The sequence below is a fragment of the Aethalodelphis obliquidens genome, unplaced genomic scaffold (assembly GCF_003676395.1).
Source record: "Aethalodelphis obliquidens isolate GAN/ISIS:26980383/991018 unplaced genomic scaffold, ASM367639v1 scaffold13, whole genome shotgun sequence".
Classification (NCBI taxonomy): domain Eukaryota; kingdom Metazoa; phylum Chordata; class Mammalia; order Artiodactyla; family Delphinidae; genus Aethalodelphis; species Aethalodelphis obliquidens.
Genome location: NW_020837957.1, coordinates 32,959,260 through 32,984,176, shown reverse-complemented (window position 1 = coordinate 32,984,176; position 24,917 = coordinate 32,959,260). Strand labels below are relative to the sequence as shown.

At 37.5% G+C, this 24,917-nt stretch overlaps 1 protein-coding gene across 1 annotated transcript in view; it reads left to right on the top strand.

Annotated features, from left to right (window-relative positions):
• The first annotated feature begins 1,222 nt into the window (after nucleotides 1-1,222).
• Nucleotides 1,223-24,917, top strand: part of DPYD (dihydropyrimidine dehydrogenase) — an 811,158-nt gene continuing 787,463 nt past the window's right edge. Inside the window, exon 1 of the mRNA XM_027114432.1 lies at nucleotides 1,223-1,351. Within this exon, the coding sequence (XP_026970233.1) occupies nucleotides 1,313-1,351 (39 nt within the window). The 5' untranslated portion in view covers nucleotides 1,223-1,312. The remainder of the gene's footprint in view (nucleotides 1,352-24,917) is intronic.

The window sequence follows — 24,917 nt, the reverse complement described above, 5'->3', positions numbered from 1 at the left end:
ACGGTAATCTGATGGTTTGTTTAAAGTAGTCTTCCCAACCACTCAAGATGGTGAACACTCACACCCCAGTCATTCTGTTCTAGTCCTCTAATCTTCCAAGCTGGCATCTCAGTCTCCTATTAGTTTGCTCACTTCCTTACTCTGAGTAAAATTTCCATGAGACTGATGTGTCTTCTTGAAGCCTATGGGCAGAGCACCTAACACAGTGTTTGGTAACTGAAAATGTTTACTAAATATCTGTTGAATGAATGAAAATGTTTAATAAATATTTGTTGAAAGAATAATGATAAAGAGGAAATACTAGAATCCAAGGTGCTCACTATCTAGCCAAGAGGACTAAGAAGTGTGATAAAAGCCTTAACAGAAGTAAGCAGGACGAGTTACAGGAGAAGAGAGGACGATGGAGGGAGAAAGGAGGGACGCCTGGAGTACAGATACACTCAAAGATGAGGAGAATATTTTCTGGATTGAGACTGTCTCTAAATGAAGTCGTTCCCCTCTCCCCAGCAAGCTCTAGAACAAAACATAAAGAACAATTCTTCAAAAGAGCTTCACATTTTAGAACAATTTTTTAAAATAGACATTAGAACGTACTGCACTGCAAAAACACAACCTTGATTTTGTACCACCTACAGGACTTGCTACTTGCAGCTTCTGTCTGTAGAAATTTTTGCTCACTTTCATCCCGGGCCCCCTTTCTCTTCGCCCCTGCCCCCAGGGATTGTCAATTCTCAGAAGATCACTGACCTTGCCTGCTGCCGCCTATTTGTTGGATGGCCTGAGGAACATTTACTAGTATCTTATCCCTGAGGAATTCTGAGGATGCAGCTGCCCATGAGACAATGTTTCTGCACCTTGCAGGGCTCCTGCGGAAGGAGAGAAAAGGAGTAATTAGTTACTTAGAGCGCCGACCGTTTTTAGCTTGAATCACATCTTGCCCCTACGTACCTAGCTCAGCCTTTAACAGTTTACAGAGCAAAGGCCAGTCCCCAGAGCTACCGCTCTCTCCCTCCCTTCTTTCCGAGAACAGAAGGAAAACAAGCTGCTGGGCTGTGGGGCGGAGGCGGGAAACAGGGGGCGGGCTCCTTCCCGCCACTCGGCCCACGGTGCGGCGCGCGGGGAACCGCGGGGCCGAGCGCGCAGCCCCGCCCCGGGGGCGTCACCGCCCGGCGCCCGCCCCGCCCCCGCGCCGACTGCCTTCTGTTTTCCATTTCCACAGGCGCTCGGGCAAGCTGTTGCTTTGCTCTCCGGCTGGAGCCTGAGGACGCGGGGTGGATTCGTCTGTAGGAGACTCCAGGCTGTGGGCAACGCCATGGCCTCTGTGCTAAGCAAGGACGTGGTGGACATCGAGGTACCGACTGCGCGCGGGCTCGTCTAGGGAGGGAGGGGGACGCAGCTGGCGGGTGCCCAGAAGGCCGCCGCGGCCACCGCAGGGCCGGGGAAAGTGGGAGAGGCGGGAAACTTTGCCTTCGCGGGAGGCCTTGCGGGGAGGCGGAGGAGCGAGGAGCCAGAGACCCGTGTGGGCTGGCAGGGAGGGAAGTGGGGGGCCCGCGACGGTAGGGGTGTTCTTTGGCTTGGGACCTGGCTGTTTACTTCGGAGTGGGGGTTAAAGAAGTCTTTGAGTGGCAGTGACTGAAGAACCACGAGTGTTCGAGAGAGATGGATTTTCTCAAAGGAGCGCTCATTTCTCACGCAGTCTATCCCGCACCTTCCCCTTTGCCCCTGTAAGCGTTCGCGTTTCCGGACACCTCCAGTCTGCTGCCCCACCTCCAGTCGCGGAATAATGCATATTTGCAAAGTATAGAAATAAAGATCTGTGTGTCAGCTATAGCAGCCCCTGCTAGCCTTAGTATTGCTTATGAAAATAACATAGAGAAGAATGGGATAAGGTATTGAAAATATGAAAAATACAGTGCCTTCAGAAATACAAAATAAACTGTATTTTCCTCTCGTCAACAGTTTTTGATTCTCTCTTGCACTCTGTTTCTGTAAAAATGTCATCTTTCTTCCTGTGAATAAAGTCCTCCCTGAAATACATGACCATTTCCTTTGACTTCTCCCTAAGACCTTTATGTATGCGATGAGACAGATATAATAACAAACAGTGATTTTAGACGTACTAACCCAATGTCAGCACTTTTGAGCTAAAATAAACTGCTTTGTAGTTTTTTGTTGTGTTTTGTTTGGGGCTTTTTAAAATTTGAGTCTCCTACGCTGGTAAAACGTGTGTATGTGCACGCCTATGTTTTCCTTAGAATGAAAAAATTTTCCTTTGCTCAGTCCTTTCAGTGGCTTAAGTAAAATTTTAAAACCACCTGTTTGCAGAAGAGCTGCTTCTTGCCATTGTGTTGCCTCTGTGTTCTCTCTGTCAGTGATTGAAGGAACTTTGTGTTCTGTTTGGGGGATGATAGTAGTGTTTTCTCCAGATTCCATACCTTGGGTTGAAAAATCCACTGTGGTAATAAGAGCCAAAGTATATTATGTGGACATGTCTACTTAATTTACTTGTAGTTTCTCTTGTGGATAGTTTACTTTTTTATATTGATCAATATGATATATTTAACCCAATGTTTATTCATGCACAGGGTAAAAGATACTTGATTTATGTCATTGTCCTTTTTGGTCCTTGTTACTTTGACTTCACCAAATGCCCCTTCTGCCCAGCCCCCCCCCCCTTTTGAAGCTAAGTCAAATAGTACGTTTCTGACAGTATTAGGTAGTAGTGATGTACTGATTTCAAAGATAAGAATGTCAGAGGGCAGATGGCTTTTGGCTTTTGAATTTATCTATTTCGCAGTTGTCCATGAAATCAGTTCATAACCATATTACACTAAGGAAAAAGATGCCAGTGAAACATTAACGACCAGCTTAATTTCATGAATTGTTTCAACTAAGACCATTTAAGAAGGTCAGGCCCTCACATTTACTCCCCTTAATCTAAGCTTAGTTGGCCCAATATTACTTGATATAGAATAGTGGCATTCAAGCTTTTTCAGCTTTTATGTAGTTCATATATGCACCACACTTTAATCAGTAACATCTTTCATCATGCATGGGAATTTTCTTTTCCCTCAAAGTAATATGCACGATTCAGGAGCTAGAGTACCATGAAAGGGTGTGAAATTAATCATTAAAATATAATGCAGTGAGGAAAAATACATTAAATCTAGAGGAATACATCCAAGCATAGATGTCTCAGGTGATCCTATTGACTCACCAAAGCTCATTTTTTTTTTTTTTGGAAGAGTCAAAATGAATTATGAAGGTTCAATTTTCTATCAAATTTGAATGTATACATTGGATTTGCCTTTTTTGAATGAATTCTTTAAAATAATTGTCTAGAGGTTGATCTGCTTGTGACCATTGCCTTGTCTCAAATATGTGGAGAAGCACGTAATCTTTAAAAAAAATTATCAGTGTGAAACAGTAAGTGTTCAGTTGATGAATGTGAAAAGAACAGAAGGTGATGGTGACAACCCGCTATAATAGTGACTAAATTTTCTCCTTAAGCTACCTATAGAACCTCAGGTTTCAGTGAAGCAGCCAAGAAATATTTTTGTTTCTGGGGAAAAAAGTTACTGAGGCTTACAAAGTTGTTTTGTGTGCTCACTCCATATTTCTAGCCTCAATCCAATAGTGCATCAGGGTTTGAAGGGTTGGGAGCATAAAAAACAGTCAGAAGGTCACCAGACTCCAAAACTGAAATATCCCTGGGCCGGAAGATAGGCATAGCAAGGATGCATTAGTAGGTAATAGATACTAGGCAATAGAATCTAGCTCATATACTAAAAAATTATTGTAATTGTAGTAATGGTAGCAGATGTATGAGAAGTCAGACATTTCTCCAGACCTATTAATGTGGTTCAGGGCCTGGGATCTGGAGCAAACTGCCTGTGGTTGAGGTCTATGTCTACCCCTTTTTAGATAGGTGACGTTGTTTAGGTTACCAAGCTTCTCTGTGTCACATCTGCACAATCTGCTAAGTAAGGAAAATAATCATAGACAAGATAATAAACAAGATATAAAATAGACAAGATATAAACATAGACAAGATGTAAAATTAATAAATAAATGTCACAACTTCACATCTTGTTAGGAAAAGGACAAAACATGTTAAAAAATAAAAATATAGAACAAATATCTTAGGAAAATCACTGCCTGTGAAATAACTACTATTTTAAAGTTCATTAATGGTAGCTATATACTTTTAAAAGTTATTTTGCTTTGTGGGCTTACTTTTTGGATTTAGCTAAATTTTGTCAAGACTGACTTTTGAATACAAATTCTCCTGCGAAGGTTTTAAGAAAGGTGAATATCAGACATTGATCACTTTCCCTGACCTCAGCAATACCTTCACAATAATTCATTTAGCTTGAACTGACAACTGGTCTCTTGTCAATATCTGCACTTTTAAAAGCAAGTAAGAATGATTTTGGAAGAGTTCACTTTTGTTCAATGTCTTGTTCCCCTACACTGACATGGGTAATTGAGAATTTACTGTAAAAGTATAGCAGAGTGAAAATGTATGCAGGTACAGTGAGCTTTTAATTAATTCTTTGGATATTAGTAATTTTGGTAAGTATTTATAGCTGAACTAAATTGCTGTCCACCCCTTTACTGTTTCCACAATCTCAAATCAAGGTCTATTCTTAGAATTATCAGTTAATGATTCATAAGGAGTTATAAACTCATTTCAAATTTATGTTGAATAAAAAAATGATTTTAGTCCAATGTCCACAAAATCATAATGCTTTTAGAGTTAAATAGAAATGGTTTCTGAATTACCGATACTGTGACTTCTATTCATTTGAGAAGATAATCTAGAATTTTCTGTGTTTGTTAATTAAGAAAATAAGGTAATAAAACGATGGCTTTGGGAAATGGCAGTATAATGGAAACAACTTGGAGAAAGTAAATTTTCAGGAGAATTTTGAAAACAGGCTTATGAATTGGTAGAGATGGCAAAAGATATTTCAGAATGCCCTTTATCATAACTACTTTTGCCCCTGGGGAGGGAGGAGGTGCATAGATCCAAAGGAGAGAATAAGGATTCAACTTTGCAGAAGTTATGGGTTATTTATTTATTTATTTAAACTTAAATGTTTTTTTACTGCATCCATTTTTGTCTCCTTCCTTTTATTGATTGGGCACCACAAATCTCTGGGAATGCTATCTTGACTTGCCAAGGCTTTTAAAGCATTAAAAAAAAATTTTTTTTTAATTTGTTTTGTGAGTTTGAGTTGTTAAAAATGTGCTTGTTCTCCTTATTTTAAGCTGTCCCGTGGACAATATTTAATTTTATTTTAAAGTATTTCTCCTTTCTAACGAATTTAGCTGGGTGGTAGAAATGTGTCTGATTATGTGATTTGGAAAGTTACTCCAAATTTGGAGAGTTATTCCAATGATAGCTCCTTGTAGTTTTAAGGTACTACACATTCCTGTAGTTAAGGATGGTTATGTATGTATTTCATTACAGTTTTAAAAAGAATTTTACCTCCTACACATGAAGTAGATGGCTAGTTTCAGTGGTTTAATTAAAAACTGTGAGATTAATGACTAATGATGAATCTATCACTAGGGAGATTCTTAGATTGGATCTGCTTAATCTTAATCATAGCAGATAGTGTTGACTGATTGCTTAATTGTTAAAATGTGCTAAAATTCAATAGTCTCCTTTCTTACATTCTAGAAGGAAAACCCAGTTTTGGAAAGCTCTACATTTACAGTAAGGAATTAGTAAGAATACCAAGAAGATCTCTAGTCAGAATGATGAGATAACTGGATGATCATTAAGCAATCATATCTTTCCTAAACTGTTGGAATACAGCATTTTACCAAACTCTGTATATAAACAAGCAACAACACAAGAGCTGAAAAATAGACCTTCCAATAAGGTAAACATGTGTGGTCACTGTGGGTGAATTCTAGTAATTAGCATAAAGTTAAGTCAGAAAATTAGAAACACTAAAATTGAAGACAAAGAGACTAAAAAAAAAATCGTCATGAAATAATGTGACAAAGGAACTGTAAGAGATTTGATATAGTCTAGGCTTCAGTGTGGCCAAAGAGATTGAAAAGTAGAATTGGCCAATTTGCTTTTCTGCCTCTTAGCTAAATGGACACAATGATATATAGGAGGAAGAAATCTTCAGTCCTTAAAACTGTAAGGAAAGTTCTGTGTCATTCATATCCTGCCTTAATTAAAAAATATTTAATAAGGCATTCTAAGGTTATAAATTTATCTGTAATCAGGATTTTGATATTCAAATGTGACGTGTTTGCCTTCTGGACTTCATTTGCTCTTAATCCTCCATGTTAAGACAGAGGTATTTTTTGGCCTCAAACATCAATAATGTGGGTGTTCACAGATATCCTGGAGCCAATTATACTACTGATAACTCTTAATAGGATTATGTCTTTCCTGTGGTTTATAATTATTACTGCTTCCATTGCTTTTAATTAAAATGTTATACTAGTAGATAGGAAACAGCTGTATTTAACTCAACATATAACTTCTTTCAGACTCTTCACCACACTTATCTATATATTGATGTTAGGAACTCATTATTTTTGTATAAAAATTTTTATTTTGTATTTCACAAAATCAAGCTTCATTTCATGGTTAGTTTGAAAAATAAACCAAAACAAACAAACAAACAAAAATTGTGTTAAAACGGTCCTGAGTTCAAATCCTGACACTGTTATTTTTCTATTTGTGTGATTGTGGTCAAGTTCTTTCCTGGACTATCAGTCATTTCTTCCTCTGTCAGTTGGTTTTAATCTTAATTTATTTCATGCAATAAATTAAGGATTTAATTTATTAACTTTAATTTAATTTAATTTTATTTAATAAATAAGGATTAATTGGAGTCATGTACATATAATGCCTTAGACAGCATCTGTCACTTAAAATATGTGCTTTTTGAATGGTAGTAGTTATTGTAAATATTATTATTGCATATATCATCTGTGTTATGTAAATGTCATTTGGCTAGAATGTTGTTCAACTCCAAGAATTAACTAGTGGTATCAAAAGCTGTTAAAATACGTGAAGAAAGGGAGAGTTAATGAAGTTAAAAGAATTATGAGTGAGGCTTATTACAGATGAAAAAATTTTGCAGACATGACTTATGAGAAAATTCCTGAATTCTTTTGGTCAGTATTACCAGTGAGATGGGGGAGTTTTTAAAATTCAGGTCAAATTAAAGAGACCTTCTTCATGTTGAGTTTTATTTCTATTTAAAAAATATTTTTAATACCCACTGTATTACCAACCCTCTAGTGTAAGCTGCAGGAGATTCAAAGGAAGTATGTGGCACAGGCTTTGTCTATATAGGATTATCCACATCTAAATCTCTGGGGAATAAGATTCAGATTCAGCATTGACTGTTCTCCTACCTCCTAACCCTTGCTGTTTTACTGCAGTGTACATATGGATTGATATTTTTGGTGTTTTTCTGAGTGTTTTTGTGACGAGATCAGGCGCAAGCATTGGTGAAAATGGTTTCTTGGCATTCTCAATGATATGTAGAAGGGATTGGTGTTATCCTTTTCTGAAAAGAAATCCCTATACAATTATTTTAAGAAAAAGTGTCCAACTCCATATCTCTTTGTGTAAACTGGACTAAACTTATAGTTTCTCTAAGTGAGCATATTAGCTTCAAAGAGAGTTTCTTTCCGGACTTCTAAGCATCCCTGCACACACTATATTTGTATTTATAACTTTTTGAATTCCTAGGAAGGAGGGAATTGGAGATAACCTATTTTGCACCAGGAAAAGGTAAAGTGTGCCCTTTCTAAAGGATGACTCAGATAATAAACTTTGTATACTAGGTTATGGTAATTTAATTTCTTTGAGGATTTCAGCTTGGTTGTGTAATAGCATTCTCACTATCTTCTACCTCTATCATAATAATTAAAGAGACAATCCGTGTCCCTACCTCCCAGGTGCTTGGAAATTGATATTATGAGTGCTTATGAATGTCCCCTTGAGGTACTCCTGGCTAGGCCACTTTGAAGAAAAATCTCTTCATCAATATTGAAGCCCTGAGGGCCACTTCTCAGGGGACCCACACAAAATTACATGTCAACTCCAGGCCTGATTTATACAGATGGTGCTCAAGGATGGAGCCTGACTGTACTTCTCCCTCCCCCAATATTTTATTACCTACCACTCTCTGCTGATCCTCCCCATGCCCTTCCCCACCTTCACCTCTCTCCCAAAACTTCATCCTCCAGTTTTCAACTTGTTTTACCTACTCAAGATTGTCTCATCTAAGTAGATCTGTTTGTTTAGTCTTTGTGAAATCCTTTGAATGATATTAAAAATTGACCATAGTAGCATGTTAAAACTTTAGAAATGTTAGTATGTTTAATTAAAGGCCATGAGGAAATCTTCAGCAAAACAATAGAAGATAATGTGTATTTACTATATGTTAATTAAAATAAGTATCCTGGGATAGGGGCCAAGCCTGGGGATATTTTTGCTCCATAAGTGAGATCCCTTGCTGTCTGACCTTGTGGAAATCATTCAACCACTGTGAAGAGTTTGCTGATTCCTCAATGAGTTTGCTATTGATCAGTCTTTTACGGATGGTTTGTGATACAATATGGCAATGGTGAAATCGTTTGGAAACGTGACCTGCTGGGTGATCATATTAAGGAAATGCAAGGTAGTGGTGTGGAGCTACTGTATTTTACATGCTAGGTAGGATTAAGTGCACCATTTATACCAGCTATAAGGATTTGATATACTTATTCACCTGATTTTTAAACTTTCTTCATGCTTGCTTGCTTCCTTTTCTTTTTTAATCAAATGAATGAGTTAAGCCTAAATCTCTCCTGAGCACACAGAAAAAGTCCGATCCTTCTTTATATGGCTGGAGTTCTGTGAGGGTGATCTGGAATTAATAAATTCATATTTTTGTGTGTCTGTAGAGTGATGCTGTATTTAACTAGGAATTAAGACCAGAGATTCCAGAAAGGAATCAGTTTCTCCAGTGTGCTTTTTGATTGATAACTGTCAACGGAAACTAGAGTACAGATAGTGGATTCCCAGCCCCACAGAAATTCAAGTTACCTTTCTCTGACTCTTTGCACCACAGTGTCCTCAAAGCTTTGGGAATCTTCTTCCAAATGTTCTTCCATGACAGATTTTGGGAAGTGCTGGTGAAAAGTTTGAAATCCTTGGTAATTCAAAGAAGAAAAAGTCATTCAGTTCTCTTCACAGATCCCTAGGATTAAAGCATAACAACATTCACAGCAAAATACTCTTTATTGGGGGTTAACTTTCAATAATTTTTAAAAATTTCTCTAAATTAATTATTTTTCATGATCATTACAGAAGATTTAAAAGATGCAAAAAAAAGTGAAAAGAAAATCCCAAACATACAGTCATACCACATGAAACAGTCATGCTGATAGTAATTTAGTATTTTCCTATACATGAGGTTTTTTTCCCTAAATAGTTTAATCATGTATAATATTCATTTAGGTATAGTTGATTTACAATATTGTATTAGTTTCAGGTGTATAACGTAGTGATTCAAAATTTTTATAGATTATACTCCATTTAAAGTTATTATAAAATGTTGGCTATATTCCCTGTGCTGTACAATATAACCTTGTAGCTTATTTATTTTACACATAGTATTTTGTATCTCTTAATCCCCTACCCTTATCTTGCCCCTTTCTGATTCCTTCTCCCTACTGGTAACCACTAGTTCTCTGTATCAGTGAGTATGTTTCTTTTTTTGTTATTTTCATTCATTTGCTGTGTTTTATTTTATTTTTTGATTCCACATGTAAGTGATAACATACAGTACTTGTCTTTCTCTGACTTATTTCACTAAGCATGATACCCTCAAGGTCCATCCGTGTCATTGCAAATGGAAAAATTGGCAAAATTTCATTCTCTGTTTTGGCTGAGTAATATTCCATTATACACATGCACGCACGAACACACACACACACACACGTGCGCGCATGGCCCCACCCACCAGCAAGCAGGCTGCCTTAAGACCCCCTGAACCCACAGCCTCTCCTGGGCATGGCCCTGTCCATCAGAGGGCCTAAGACTTGATGCCACACACCAGGGAGCAGGCACTAGAAGTGGGACACCCCAGCGCCCTTCAACCAGAGACTCAAGGAATCAGCTGTTTCCCAGCTCTTTACTGGACACGTACTAGTTCCAGAACCCCCTGGGTCCCAGTATGTGGACACCAGTATGTGGACACCAGTCCCAGGTCAGTTGCACCTGGCAGCCTGCCGTGGCAGGACCCAGCTCACTTACCAGCGGGCTACCACCAGCACTGGGACCCAGTGGGCCCTGAGCCCTCCTACCAGCAGGCTAACACCAGCTCCGAGAAACCTTGGGCCCCTCAGCCAGCCACCCCAGGGCTGGCCACTCACCAGTGGGTTAACACAAGCCTTGGGACACCCTGGGGCCCTGCAGTCAGAGACCCTGGGACTTGGCTCTGCCCAGCAGTGAGCTGGCACTAGCCCTGGGACCCCTGGACCCACCTGCCAGTGTCCAGCACAAGCCTCAGGCCCTGCCAACCCTGGCCCCACCCACCAGCAGGCCAATATCAGTTCTGAGATGTTTCCTCAGCCAGCTGCCCTGATTTCCAGCTTCACTCACCAGCACACCAGCACCAGGTCTGGGACACCCAGAAACCCACAGCCTGCTGTGTCAGAACTGGCACCACAAACTAGCAGACCAACACTAGATCCAGGAACCTTAGTGCTTCGTCCACCCACTCCAGAGCCCAGCTCTGCCTACCGAGCCAGTACTAGTCCCAGGACCCCCTGGGGTTCCACAGCCAGCTATCTTGTGACCCAGTGCTGCCAACCAGTAGCCAGCAGCCTCTGCACAAGGCAAGGCCTGGCAACCAACTGGACGAAGGGCTGGCCACGCCTACCAGGCCATCCACAGTAGTCAGCCTGCCACAACAGAAGTACCCATGCAGCCTTCATAGAGGCACCACTAATGCATATAGCTCTGGTGATCAGAGGGGAGTATACTGCTGGGATGCATAAGGCATCTCCTACAGAAGGCCACTTTTCCCAGGTTAGGAAACATAACCAACCTACCAGATACATAGAAATAAATACAGCAACTTAGGCAAAGTGAAGCTACAGAGGAACATGTTCCAAACAAAGGAGCAACGTAAAACCCCAGAAGAAAAACTAAGTGAAGAGATAGACAGTCTTCCAGATAAAGAGTTCAAAGTAATGATTGTGAAGATGATCAAAGAACTTGAGAGAAGAATGGATGGACAAAGTGAGAAGTCAGAAGTTTATAACAAAGAGTTAGAAAATATAAAGAGGAACAAAATAGAGGTGAAGAATACAATAATTGAAATGAAAAATACACTAGAAGGAATCAACAGTAAATGAAATGATACAGAGGAACAAATCAGTGAGCTGGAAGACAGTGGAAATCACTGAAGCTGAACAGAAAAAAGAAAAAAGAATGAAAAGAAATGAGGACAGTTTAAGAGACCTCTAGGACAACATCAAGCTCACTGATATTCCCATTATAGTGGTCCCGGAAGAAGAGAGAAAGGGAAGAGAACATGTTTGAAGGTATCATAGGTGAAAACTTCCCTAGCCTGGGAAAGTAAACAGACATCCAGGTCCAGGAATCACAGAGAGTCCCAAATAGGATCAACCCAAAGAGGACCACACGAAGACACACTGTAATTAAAATGGCAAAAATTAAAGATAGAGAATATTAAAAGCAATGAGGGAAAAGCAATGAGTTATGTAGAAGGGAACTCCCATAGGCTATCAACTAACTTTTCTGCAGAAACTCTGCAGGCATAATGTATTTAAAGTGATGAAGGGGAAAACCTACAACCAAGAATACTCTACCCAGCAAGGCTTTCATTCAGATTTGATGGAGAAATCAAAAGTTTTTACAGACAAGCAAAGGAAAAAGAGTTCAGCACCACCAAACCAGCTTTACAAGAAACGTAAAAGAGAGTTCTCTAAGGGAATAAGAAAAGGCCAAAATTAGAAACATGAAAATTATGAAAGGAAAAAGCTCATTGGGGAAGGCAAGTCCACCACATACAAAGCTAGTAAGAAGGTTAAAAGACAAAAGTAGTAAAATCATCTATATCTGCAATAGGATACACAAAACAAAAAGATGTAAAATATGATGTCAAAAACAGTAGTAGTGAGGGGGTGGGGAGTAAAAATGCAGGGTCGTTAAAATGCATTTGAAATTAAGAGATCAGCAACTTAAAACATATATATATATACATATATATATATGTATATATATATAGTTATATATAAACCTCATATCAACCACAGACCAAAAATCTATAATACATACTTGCAAAAAAAAGAGAAGGAATCATATATAATTTTATACTTGCTTTTTTATCCTGTCAGAAGTATTTCCCTACATTCTTACTATTTAAAAGGCAGCATGATTCTCTGGGAGTGGAGATACCAAAGTTTATTGAAAACATTTATTAACAGACATTTGTTTTTAGTGTGGTTATTAAAAATAATGCTTCAACAAAATTCTTAAAATGTAAATATACTTGAGAGGGTGGCTTTAATGATTTGTAGTGCATTTCAGTTCTGCCCTTCTAACCTACAATGATTCAACTGAATTAAGCATTTTTAAAAAGTATTTTTTAAATGGAAAAATGTCTCATTATTGGGTACAAAGAAAGGACAAAATGGAATTGGAACCAATCACCCATTTGCCTCATCCTCCCACCACTGACACAAGGCTATGGAACACTCAGGCATCTGGATGTCCTTTCCTTTGATGTGGATATGACTTGATTTGCATTCAGTCCTGATCTGATGCTTATTTCTAGATTGTGACTTTACTGCCTGATGATGGTTCCTTATTTTTTCTGCCCTGGGAGAACAGGATGAGTAAGGTTGGGATTCAAGTTGTTATCTTGAATGAATAAATCTCAGGATGTGATTGCAAATGAATAAATGTAACACCAACTGCAGATGTCCCAACATGTGACCAAGGATGGTAACTTTTACATTGTAGCCCCACCTTTAAAATCACTCTGTCAGGCCAGGTTCTCAAAGGATTCTTTCACCTTAGGTCTTTATATCAGAACAATGAGTTGTGTGTGTGTGTTTGTGTGTACACACAAGCACATGTATGTTTGCAATTTTTTCCTTTTTCTTTTCCTCATAGTACTTAGGAAGAGAAAAGGGGCAGTTAGTGTAACTACTTTTGCCTCAACACAGTTTTCTCACATGACAAATTTAATAAAGCAAAACTTTTTTTTGTCTTAGATGTGTTAACCAAAATAACTTAAAAAAAAAATTTTCTTTTCTTTATTTTTCAAATTTTAATCTTTTGGCTGTGCCTCGTGGCATATGGGATCTTAATTCCCCGACCAGAGATCCAGCCTGTACCCCCTGCGTTGGAAGCATGGAGTCTTAACCACTGGACTGCTAGGGAAGACCCAAAATAACTTTGATTCATGCTTCATTTTAAAGCTAAAATTTACTTGCAACCTGAACTCTGAACATTGGTATGCTTAAGCCTCTATATTTTTTGAAAGAGATAAAAACATTTGTAGAAGAAAATTCTCATATGTTCATGAATATTACTGCCCATCACCCCTTCACGCCAAAACTAGACAGTAATAAACAAAACTTTAAAATATTTTTATACATGTTTAAGATCACATTATCATGAAAGGATTCTAGAAGAGAAATTATCCACTGCAGGTATGACTGTTTTAAGGATTTGAAATATTTTTGAGTTGTACAAATTCATATGGCTGCTATCAGTGTATGAATGTGTATGAAATGATACCCTTGAAGGTTAATATTGATTTTTAATTTTTAAATAAACAATTTGATGAAAACTGTCTGATTAGTTCAATTTGCATTTATTTGAATATTGTAAGTTTGAACATTTTTCCACATTTTAAAATAGTTTGCATTTTCTTTTAAACAAATTATGTTAACAGAATTTTAATGTAATAATAAGAGAAAATAAGAAATACAAATAAGAACAGTAGAAATATCACCGATTTTAAGAAAATTAAGTGCTAATGAATTACAAAATCAGAACAAAACTAATGCTATTTTGGAAACATACCATCCACTAAAACTACCCTCAGATAAATTCAGAAATGGCAATAGATCAGTAGACTTAACCTATTAAAATATTTATTGGTAATATGTAATGGATCATTATTATTTATTTTAATTGTAATGAAAGGGTAGCATGGATTAGTGATTAAGAGTATAGGCTCTGGAATGAGAGCGCTAGTGTTTGTATCCTAGCTCTGCCACTTACTAGTTTTTGACCTTAGCAAATAACTTTTTTTGTTTGTTTCCTTGCCTGAAAAATCGGGGCAGTAATAGTACCTATATCATAAGATTGTTGTATGGTTGAAGGAAATAGTGCATATTCAATACTACATATTTTTAATAGTTCTAACGCATAGCAACTGTGTAATTAATGTCAGCTGTTAAAATATTAATAATGGCTACTAATTATTGTTTTGACTCCAGTGGACTTTGTATCTCTGAAAATATGGTGTTTTGATATTTTAAAAACACAGAAATCTACTTTTTTGTTTTGTCCATTTAAAAATATTTATAAATTTCTTACTGTGTGCTAGGCACTGGTCTAGATTTCAGAAACACATCCGCAAACAAGACCAAAAAGATTTCTGCTTTCAATAAAATTGCACTACAGTAGGCGAGTAATAGACAGTAAAAAAACTTTAAAATGTGCGGTTAGTTTTAGACAGTATGACGAGTTTTGGTAAAAGTAAACCAGAGTAAAATGATGCAGAATGACTAGTAGAGCCTTCTTTATATGTAGCAGTCAGAGCAGGCTTCCTTATGGAGGTGACTTTTGAACTCAAACCTGAAAGACCAGAAGTCTGCCATGGCTTTTGAGTTAAAAAAGAAAGCAAATCAAAGAGGTAGGCTAGAACTTAGTTTGAAGAGCAAAAAGAAGTAACCGGTGTGAGGGAGATACAGGTGTTGTATGTAATGGCATTAAGTTTGAAATCCCTATTTGATATCAAAGTGAAGATACCAGATAGGCAGCTGGAAATAAGCATCTGAAGATCAGTGAAGCAGTCCTAGTGAAGATGGATATTGGAGAGTTATGGGGCTAAAACCACTTAGAGACAGTGGAGCTAGACAAGGGGCTGAGGAGTCTGGTATCACAGAGACCAGGGAAAGAGGAAGGATGTGTTAAAGTCAGCTGTCTTTATTGCTGTTGAGAGGGTAAGATGAGGGCATAAAGATTCTTTAGTTTGTTAACATGGAGAAATCGTGAGCTTGACAATAGCTAGCTTGGAGAAAGGAGCCAATAAGAGTGGACTGAGAAGAGAACAGAATATAAGGAAGTGATAGTATGACAAATGATAACTCTGGGGAAAAATTCTGCTGTAAAGAGGAACATGGAAATGGGGAAGTAGCTGGAAGGGGATAAAAGAGCATATACACATGTTAATGGAAGAGATCCAGTGGAAAGAGACACCAGTGTTGAATACATAGGAGGGATAAGTACATGTATGAAAGGATTCTTTTGGTGAGAGGGAATAGGATTGATAATATAAGCATTAGAGTAGAAAAAGTAGAGAGGTGGTATATTGGGTGGTGGGAAATTGAGGGAGTTCCCATCTGATGGTTTTTATTTTCTCAGTAAGCGTATGAGGCAATATCGTTAACTGAGGCTAAGAGGAAAATGGAATATAGATTTGAAGAACAGACGAAACTATGAATAGATTTTCTGCAAAGTGGGAGAATGAAAACAATAAGAAAGTAGAGTAGAATTGTTACGCAGTGTTTGTTTTCCATTTGAAATTTGTCAAAAATTTAACATGAGAACAGTGAACATAATTGGGAATTCTCCAGCCACTTTTAGCTGCTTGGGTAGCTAGAGAAAGTAGTTAAAGGGCTTAATTGGGTTCAGATTTGCCTGGGCAATGAAGTTGATGTGAGAGAGGGGAAGGGAGTTAAGGGTGTTTTGAAGATGAGGGAAGTCAGAATACCAGGGGTGCAGTCAATGGGTTGGCAGTCTCAGTAAGGTCAAAGAATTTTTGTAAGAGGGAAGAGTATAAGAGGTGAAGATTAGAGTGGTGTGTTTGAAATAAAGCTTTTGGAGGTGGTGCAATAATTAATAACAAGGCTAAGGGAGATGGTGGCTGAAGTGATGTGGAAGAAAAAAAAATTGTTGGTGAGACTGTTGAGTAAGAGGCAGATGCTGGATGATCTAAGTGGCTGTTGAAGTCACTGGACTGCTGAAAAGAATGGAGGGTATGGAAAGAAAACTCGATGTTAAATTTTCACTGAATTTGGGCAGAGGGTGGTGTGGTGACCAAGGGGTTGGTAGATGACAGGAATGCAGAGTTATAAGGAGGAGAATCAGAGGAAAGATGATGTGAAGATACATGAGGAAAGATGGCCATATGACTACGGAGGCCGGGATTGGAGTGATGCATCTACAAGCCTAGGAATGCAGAGGATTGTATGCAAACACCAGAGTGTCCAAGAGACAACCTACAGGTTTCAGAGGAAATATGGCCAGTTGACACTTTAGTTTCAGACTTATAGGCCTTAGAACTGTGAGCCTGTTGTTTTAAGCCACCCAGTTTGTGGTATTTTTTAATGGCAACCCTAGCAAATGAATACAGATTTTAATGTGAATTGCAAAAAAGCTGGGATATTTGTGGAAGGAAGCAAGGGAAGGAAGGATGAGATTTTGGAAGTAGAGATAGCTAAAAGTTTGTAAAAGAGAAGATCTTTATTAAATTCACATCCATAGTTTAAGGAAGTAATTAGGGTTAAATATCATAATGTATTTTAGAGAACCCTAAATATGCTGTTAAAGTCCTAGTTCTGCCACTGTATAGATTTGTCAAATTAAGCTAATTTCTGTATCTATAAAATGGAGATCATGGTCATTGTCCTGTCTGCCTCATACTATTATTGATTGGAACAAATGAATGAAGAACAAATGCATCTGGAAGCTGATATTATCACGAAGTTCTTTAACTTACAGACATGTACAGTCGTCGTATGAGGGGAAAATATGTTTATTATCAAATATGATAAAGAACCAAGTAGATACATTCTAAAATCTACACTAAAAATTAAATATGTATTTTTCCAAAGCTAAAGTTACCAACAAGGTATATACCTTCATTCAGTTTTATAAGTAATCGTTAAGTATCTGCTATATCCTAAGCTCTACATTAAGTATCATGTGGGAACTGGCTAAAAAGATAAATGCGTCTCCCCTCAATGAGCTTATGACATCAGAATGGAATTTGAAGCAAATTGACAAATAAGTATAAATTAGGACAGAAGGTGAAGAGTGCTTGGGTGTGATGGTTCAGGATTATGGTGTTAGGATTAAAGTATGCATGTTATAAATCCACATTCATGCAGCTTGGTAATTTAGCTTTACACTATTTTCATTTTATTAAATAAATGATAATAAAGAGATACATGTAAGTTGTGTTATAATCTTCTCCCACCTTCACTCCAGTCTCCTGTAATTCAGGGGCCAAAAATGAGTTAGGTGTCTGTTTCTAGGGACAGGTAGAGGAGGGCTCTCCTGGCTTAAATGGGTCAAGTGTAAGACAGGTGTAAGTACAGGAGCTGGCAGTGTTAGAGTTAAGAAGGGTGAATGTGGGTCTGTGTACTCACAGCACTTTTTTCCTCCCTGCCTTACTTAAAAACATGTTTCCAGCCTTACAAAGATATATTAGTTTCAGAAATGATAAAACCAAGGGCATAGAAAGGTTAAATGGTTCGACTAAAGTCAGTAGTGAACTGGAAACTAAAATCTATGAATATGAGCCCAGTTTTACATTGCTCTTTATTCAGACATTAAAATACATGACATGAAAATGAGGAGTAAAAGAAGTACAGGAGTGGGAAGTCCTTCAAACGTTACCTCATTTTTTCCCACTGTATGCATTCACAAAATTTCTCAATAAGATGTTTTATATTCAGTTCTTCAAGGAGTCCTTCACATGTGTAAATGAAACAAGGTATGAATGGCTTCTAATCCACAGGCCAGATGGTTGCAGTGGAGGGGAGCTGATGAGGTTTCATCAATCACTTCTCAACATGGTGTCAACTGACCAGTTTTGCCCTTTGCCAGGCTATGTTGATCTCTGACAGGACACAGTCTTTAATTGTTGGAGAAATTAGGAAAAATAGGCAAAATGGACTGCAGAACTGGAATTGGCTTTGGGATTCTATATGTATATATATATTTTTTTCTTTAGTTTCTATATATTTAGACATTTGTTATAAAACATTCACTGGATCCCTTGACTGAAGGACATTATTCTTTTGCAATTCTACTTTATAACAGTGATGATGCCACTGTCAAGACAATCAGTTCATATTTGAGAATTAGAAAAAAATCATTACAAGGCTATGATCTGTGGTTAATTTATATAAGCCTAACCATTGTCTCTTTTGCATCTTTAGTACTAATACAATTTTGAATTAATTATGCTACAATGGCAAATACTTAAGAGTTGCATATTGTGTAATTGTAATTTGCTCTACAATGTTCAAAACAAAGCAATTTGTCTAGTTCTCAGTTAATCTGAAAATGAAATAAATCAGGAGTCTATGTAAATATTTCATTTCTCAATTTTAAAATAGTATACCTCCATATTCACCTATGATTTAAAAATACAACCTTTGGGTTTGATAACTTTTATTCTTTGAGTCAACTTTTTTGGGGATATTAAATTACATTGACTAGTTATGCAAATGCTCATGCTATTACTCAAGCTCACCAGTGCCTTTTAATATCCATGGGAACTACTTTGGATTAATATGGAACTTTGAGTTCTTTCCATGTTATTAAGGTACTGTCACTGAAATGTTATGATTACCTTGCTGCCCAGTGAATCCTGTGGAATAATCTCTGAATTATCCCATTGTTTTAATAAAGGCATCTTTTTTTTTTTTTTTTTTTTTTTTTTGGTGGTACGTGGGCCTCTCACTGCCGTGGCCTCCCCCGTCTCGGAGCACAGGCTCCGGACGCGCAGGCTCAGCAGCCATGGCCCACGGGCCCAGCCGCTCCGCAGCACGTGGGATCCTCCCGGACCGGGGCACGAACCCGCGTCCCCTGCACCGGCAGGCGGACTCTCAACCACTGCGCCACCAGGGAAGCCCATAAAGGCATCTTTAAATGTAATTTAATTAGTGTAACAAATGGACAAAATAAAAATAAAAAATAAAGAAAAGCTTTTAAGGAAATCAGTGGTGCTCTTTATTATTCCTCCCAGTGATAGGCTGGTAAACTACTGATTGGGAGTGGAGAAAGGGGGACGGGGAGCAGGGAAGCCATGATTTGTAGTGTTTGCTGATTACCAGGGGGTAGATACATCCTCCACAGCAGGTTTTACACCCTAAAAACATGAAGTTGGGAAAAAATGTTAACTGTAGGCTCTCCAGTACCCGCTGGAGCTGGGTCCAGCTCCGACAACACTGACTTCTCTGCAGCTCTCTCCATCTTCTCTCCATTCCTTTTTTAGAGGCAACACTTTTAGCTGTTCCTGCTTTTAATTTACCCATAGTATGATTCATCTATCACATTTTTGGACATTTTTCTTTTTATCTTTGGCTATTTGCCTAGCAGTTTTGGAAAAGTACAGTTTTTTAAAAGACCACCTAAAGATTAAGATTTTTAAAACATTAAATATTTGGATCTCTGGGTTCCTCTAGTACAGTTGAAACTAATTTAAATTACCAAATAGTGGGCTAGAAAGTGAAAAACAGTGAAATGTAAGATAGTTCCAAGAAAAGTTTTCCAAGGAATAATTTTAGAAAGATATTAGTGAACCTAAAGATATTGCTATGTTAATAATAGAATTAATGTAATAACACGGGACATTTCTACAGCCTTGCTCATATTAGATATTGCTTTGCTAGTCTAGTATGTTTTGCCTATTTCAAGATTCTGGTTATGGCAGAAGCTCTACTTTGGAACTGATTCATGAATTGTGAGAAACACCATTTTTTTGTATACTTAAAAGTTATCAAATGCTTCAGTTCCATAACCTGTATTTTTAGGAGGGTTGAATTTCATTGTATTTAAAGTTTTCTTACCTTTTCCAATAAAAAGTTATTATGTTCAATGTAAAAAAAAAAAGCAAAAGAAGTCTGAGATATCTCATTCTCTGATAACGTTAAACAGATCATTTCTAGTACTTCGTTTTTATTTCACTTCATTGTAAATACTACGAGATGTATTAATCATCCAGCCTTTGCTTCCTTAAATCTTAACAAGTGTGTAAATAGCACAAATGTTGCTCACAATTAATTCTGTTATGTAATTATGTAGCAATCTTGTTAATTTCCATCACAGAGAGTCTTCCATTAAGTCAAATCCTCCTCTATGCTAACATAATAACCTTAATTACAAGTTAATATCCATCATTTTTGAGGAAAATGTTTATACCTTTGAATAAGTTTAAATGCCAGGAAGGCTTATAGAAACTATGTGGACCTATACAGTGATGGAATTGCCTTTTATCAAACACCTGGAAGTTACTACAGTTATTTAGATTGAAATAGAGAGTAATAGCTGATTGTTTCCTAGTAGTATGCCCCATTTTAGAAAAGTCTTAAAAGGTAAATGGTTCTGTTTGTATGCTCTTTTTACTAAATATTCTATGACTAAAATAAATCTCACTAGAAGCTGAATGCTACTAATTTGATAAAATTATTACTCATTACACAGCAATGTAACTCTGCTTAAAATTTATTTTCAGTTATGAATCTGTAAAATGACAGCTGAAGTGCAAGAAGCTTTGTATTGAAAGTGACAGTGATAATTTACTCATCTTGAGATGAATAGTATTTCAGTGGCAATGGAAAACTTTTAATGCTTAAAGAATTATTTTAAATATGGGGATCATGTGATCTTTCCTGTGGAAACAAAAGAAGCCTAGTTTTATCCAAAAAATCTGAAACACTGAACTTCTGACCTATTATGCCTCTCTCTGGTCTGAATATTTATACGTTTCTTGATTGTTGCTCCATTTCTGCTTTTATATACACTTCCAGTCAGAAGTGTGGTCAGAGGCAATGTAAAATAGTGGATAACTCAAAATATTTTGTAGCTTCTTTGTAGTAATATTTTTATATGAATATGGTGAAGTAATGGAATCAGGAGACTTGGTCCTAATCTTGACTGCCTTTAACTTGGGTTCTCCTTTCACCTTCCTAGGTTCATCTATCTGTAAATGGAGGTCCCTTACAGCTCTAACACTCTAAGGAGGTGCAATTCAATTCATTGTGAACCTCATTTATGTTATACCTATACAAGGTACTGAAGGTACTGAGATGAGTCATAGCCATTCATTATAGTCGATATGCTCAAGTCTTGTTGGGCAGACAGGCACATAAGTAGACTTTTTTTTTTTTCTTTTTTTACAGTGTAGATTTCAATTGGAACACATGATCTAATAATATATGTAAAAAATTTTATAAACTGAAAGTGTTAAGCATATAATTTCTATTATAATGGAAGTAGTGTTACTTGGCATTTCTAAGTTGTAAATTGTATTTTTGGTACCAGAGCATCTGTGATTTCTTCACAATTAAGGAAAGATCTTAGCTTTTCAGATAAGATGTCTGGACTTCATTCAAATTCAACAATTGAAAGGCACTGGTAACATGCTGTATTTCACTGTCAGTTTTTTTAGTCTATGTGTCATTTGTAAGATAACACCAGTACTCAAGTGATGTGTCAAAAAGAATTGAACACTTTTTCCTAAGCCAGTTCTGTATCTCAATTTTTATTTTCTGTGGTTACCCTTTCTCTTATAATCACAAATTCCTGACATGGGAGATACACTTATTTTTCTGTCTCTTACAGCTTTCATTCATTGTCATCACCTCCTTCCAGAGTTTCCTTAACAATATTTCTAAGATTTGCCTCTTTCTTTTCATTTAACCTCGAAACAGGTAATCAATGTATACCAGTTAGTTTGTTAGGTGCTGTGGCTAACAGACAGATAATAGATTTTTCTTTAAGTCTGACTTATTCATGTCTTATTTACATTGTTATATGTCCTAATACAAAACTCATTTCATTATTTACAGTGAATATACTGCAATATTTGAGTTACATACATTAAAAGTAAATATGAAGGTAATATTATTGCTGCCCATGGAGGAAGTAGAGTAGTGATTAACAGTATGGAATCTGAAGACACTCTGCCACTTTCTGGGCAAGTTACTTCACCTCCTTGTGATTTTGTTTCCTCATCTATAAACTGGCAATAATAATAGTAATGGCATCACAGGATCAACTTGAAAAACTCTTAGAATGGTGCCTTGTGTACTGGAATCTCCGATTTAACATCAGCTATTATAAACAGTCGTCCAATGTAAGAACATTAGAAAAATGTGCCTAAGTATTTCTACAAAGAAGAAACGTTATAAAATTTTGAGAAAGAGGAGTTAAGCTGTCTTCTTGTTTGAAATATATATTAGGCTGAGAATAAATCCTGAAATTAAGTCCAAAAATATTGATAGAGATAGTGTATCTTGGGAGCACAGAGTGTGTAATCTACCACAGCCTGGTAAGTTGGGTTTAACATAGCTTGGTTTGAGTGGATTGAAGGCAGGGAGTGTGCAAAGGATGGTTATGGAAGGTTTCCAGAAAACAGTGTATGAATGAACATTGGGTAAATTTTTATTCACATCATCGTGCCATATTGTAAAATATTCATGTCAGTTAAAATGGAGAAACCTATTAGCAGTCAATCAATGGAGATTAAAATGAATCTTTTTTTTTTTTTCTGTGCTGGCACAACAAAGTTTCCATTGATCATTTTTTGAAATGAGTAATTTTTGGTTTAGGATTTTTGACATGGTGATGGGTTTCAAGAAAAATACTAACTTATGCTGATGTGATTTCCCATTTTTCTTTTAAGTACGTAAGCCAAATGCTTTCATTTTGATGTTTATATATATTCTGGCTCCAAATAGTTTGCTTGTTGATGGGACTATCAGTGCTTCCCATACCTAGTTGGCCACCAGAATCACCTCGGGCACTGTAAGAACCAGTTTATGAGGCATATTATAGAAAAAATTAATAAAAGTGTCTTAAACAAGACAGTGATTTATTTCTTCCTCATGTAAAGCATCCCAGAGATACATAGTGGAGGGCATGCAGCACCTTTTTCTTGTCAGCAGGCTTCTGTCTTTACACTCTGATATCCTCAACTCCACCTCATCGTTCAGTTTGGAAGTTAGAGCTCCAGAAGGATGGAGGAAGGGGAAAAGAAGGGTGTACCCCTCCCTTTAATGAGACTTCCTAAAAGACCCACACTTCTAAATACATCTTACTGGCTGACACTTGAACATATGAGTGGAGAAATCACTTTGTTGCCATTTAGAGAATTTTTCTATGTTTTTTTGTCAAGATGCTTTAGAAAGTTAAGTTGTGTGGGACAGAGTGACCGTTAAAATATGGTACTCTTGTCTCTACTTCCACTTCTGCTCAAGGTGGAGTAAAAGGGAATGAGTTTACATTTTGTGTCAGGGGTGCCCAAGACCACTCTCAGACTCATTGATTCACTAGAAGTATTCACAGAACTCAGAAGTTATTATATTCATGATTACAGTTTATTACATGAAAGATATATTAAAATCAACAAAGAGAAAAGGAACATAGGTCAAATCCAGAGGAAACCGGGCACAAGCATTCAGGTGTCCTCTCTCAATGGAGTTATGTGGGACATGCTTAATTCCCCCAACCACAATGTGTAACCACATGTGTGAAGTGTTGCCAACCAGGGGCACTGACCCAGGCCTTAGTGTTCACAGTTTTTATTTGGCCTTAGTCACAGAGGCATATAGTGCTACATGGCTGACTTCAGTTACTCAAGCACCAGACCCCCAGAGAAAAAGCAGATGTTCATCATTAATCACACTGTAAGCTTAAACTATCTAGTCAGGTTAGTGTAGCATGGCCCAAGACCTTAGGCATATAAAAGTACTCTGATCAGAGCATTCCCAGCTTGGTTCCCAGGAGTGGGTCAAGGGCCACTTCTGAAAATAGTCCTTTTCTGGTAATGTGCAGGATTTGAGCGACTCAGGCCTACTGAACGAACCCGTTCCTGCATACATTCCCACCTGATAGTAAAAAAAAAATGAAGCATATGAAACAATGGTTTTTAATAAACTAGCTATCTGGCAACAAAAGATTCTGATCCCTGAGAGACAGATAACAAAGGAGGAGAGCCCCCAATATTTGCCCAGCTTACTCTCTTGAGAGAGTTTATAAGCCTCATCTCAGGAAGTGGGAACCCACCCAGGGCCTGGTGGACTCTGGGGAGACCAAGGCCATTGCAGTTTGTAGCACAGAGTAACAGAGGAGAGTGCTTCTCAGAGGGAAAATCAGCACATGAATGTGAGAAAAGTGACCCAAAGCTGGGTAAAGAACAATCTGAGAGAACTAGAAGGAACAGTACCTGACATTTACACTGGTCTGGGAAGAATGCTTGCTCCCGCCAGCCAGACTGGAACACTTCATGATTCATAGGGCACTTGCCTCAGTAGTGGAAAATAATTAACCCTAGACTAACTGCTGCTCAGATACCACCTCACAAATCTTAAAAGCAAGACCCAAGAGGATCAAACTATTTCCACATAACTATGTCTTAGAACAAAACTCAAGAACATAAATAGGAATACAGAAATATCCCAACAAGGTGCAATCCACAATACCTGGCATCCAATTAAACATTACTAGACATTTTTGAAAAGAAGTAGGAAGATACAACCCATAATGAGGATAAACGTGAACGAATTGAAACAAACTCAGAACTGACACAGATGTTGGAATTAGTAGAGGACATTAGAATAGTTATAACGTTCTATGTGTTCAAAAGTTAAGTAGA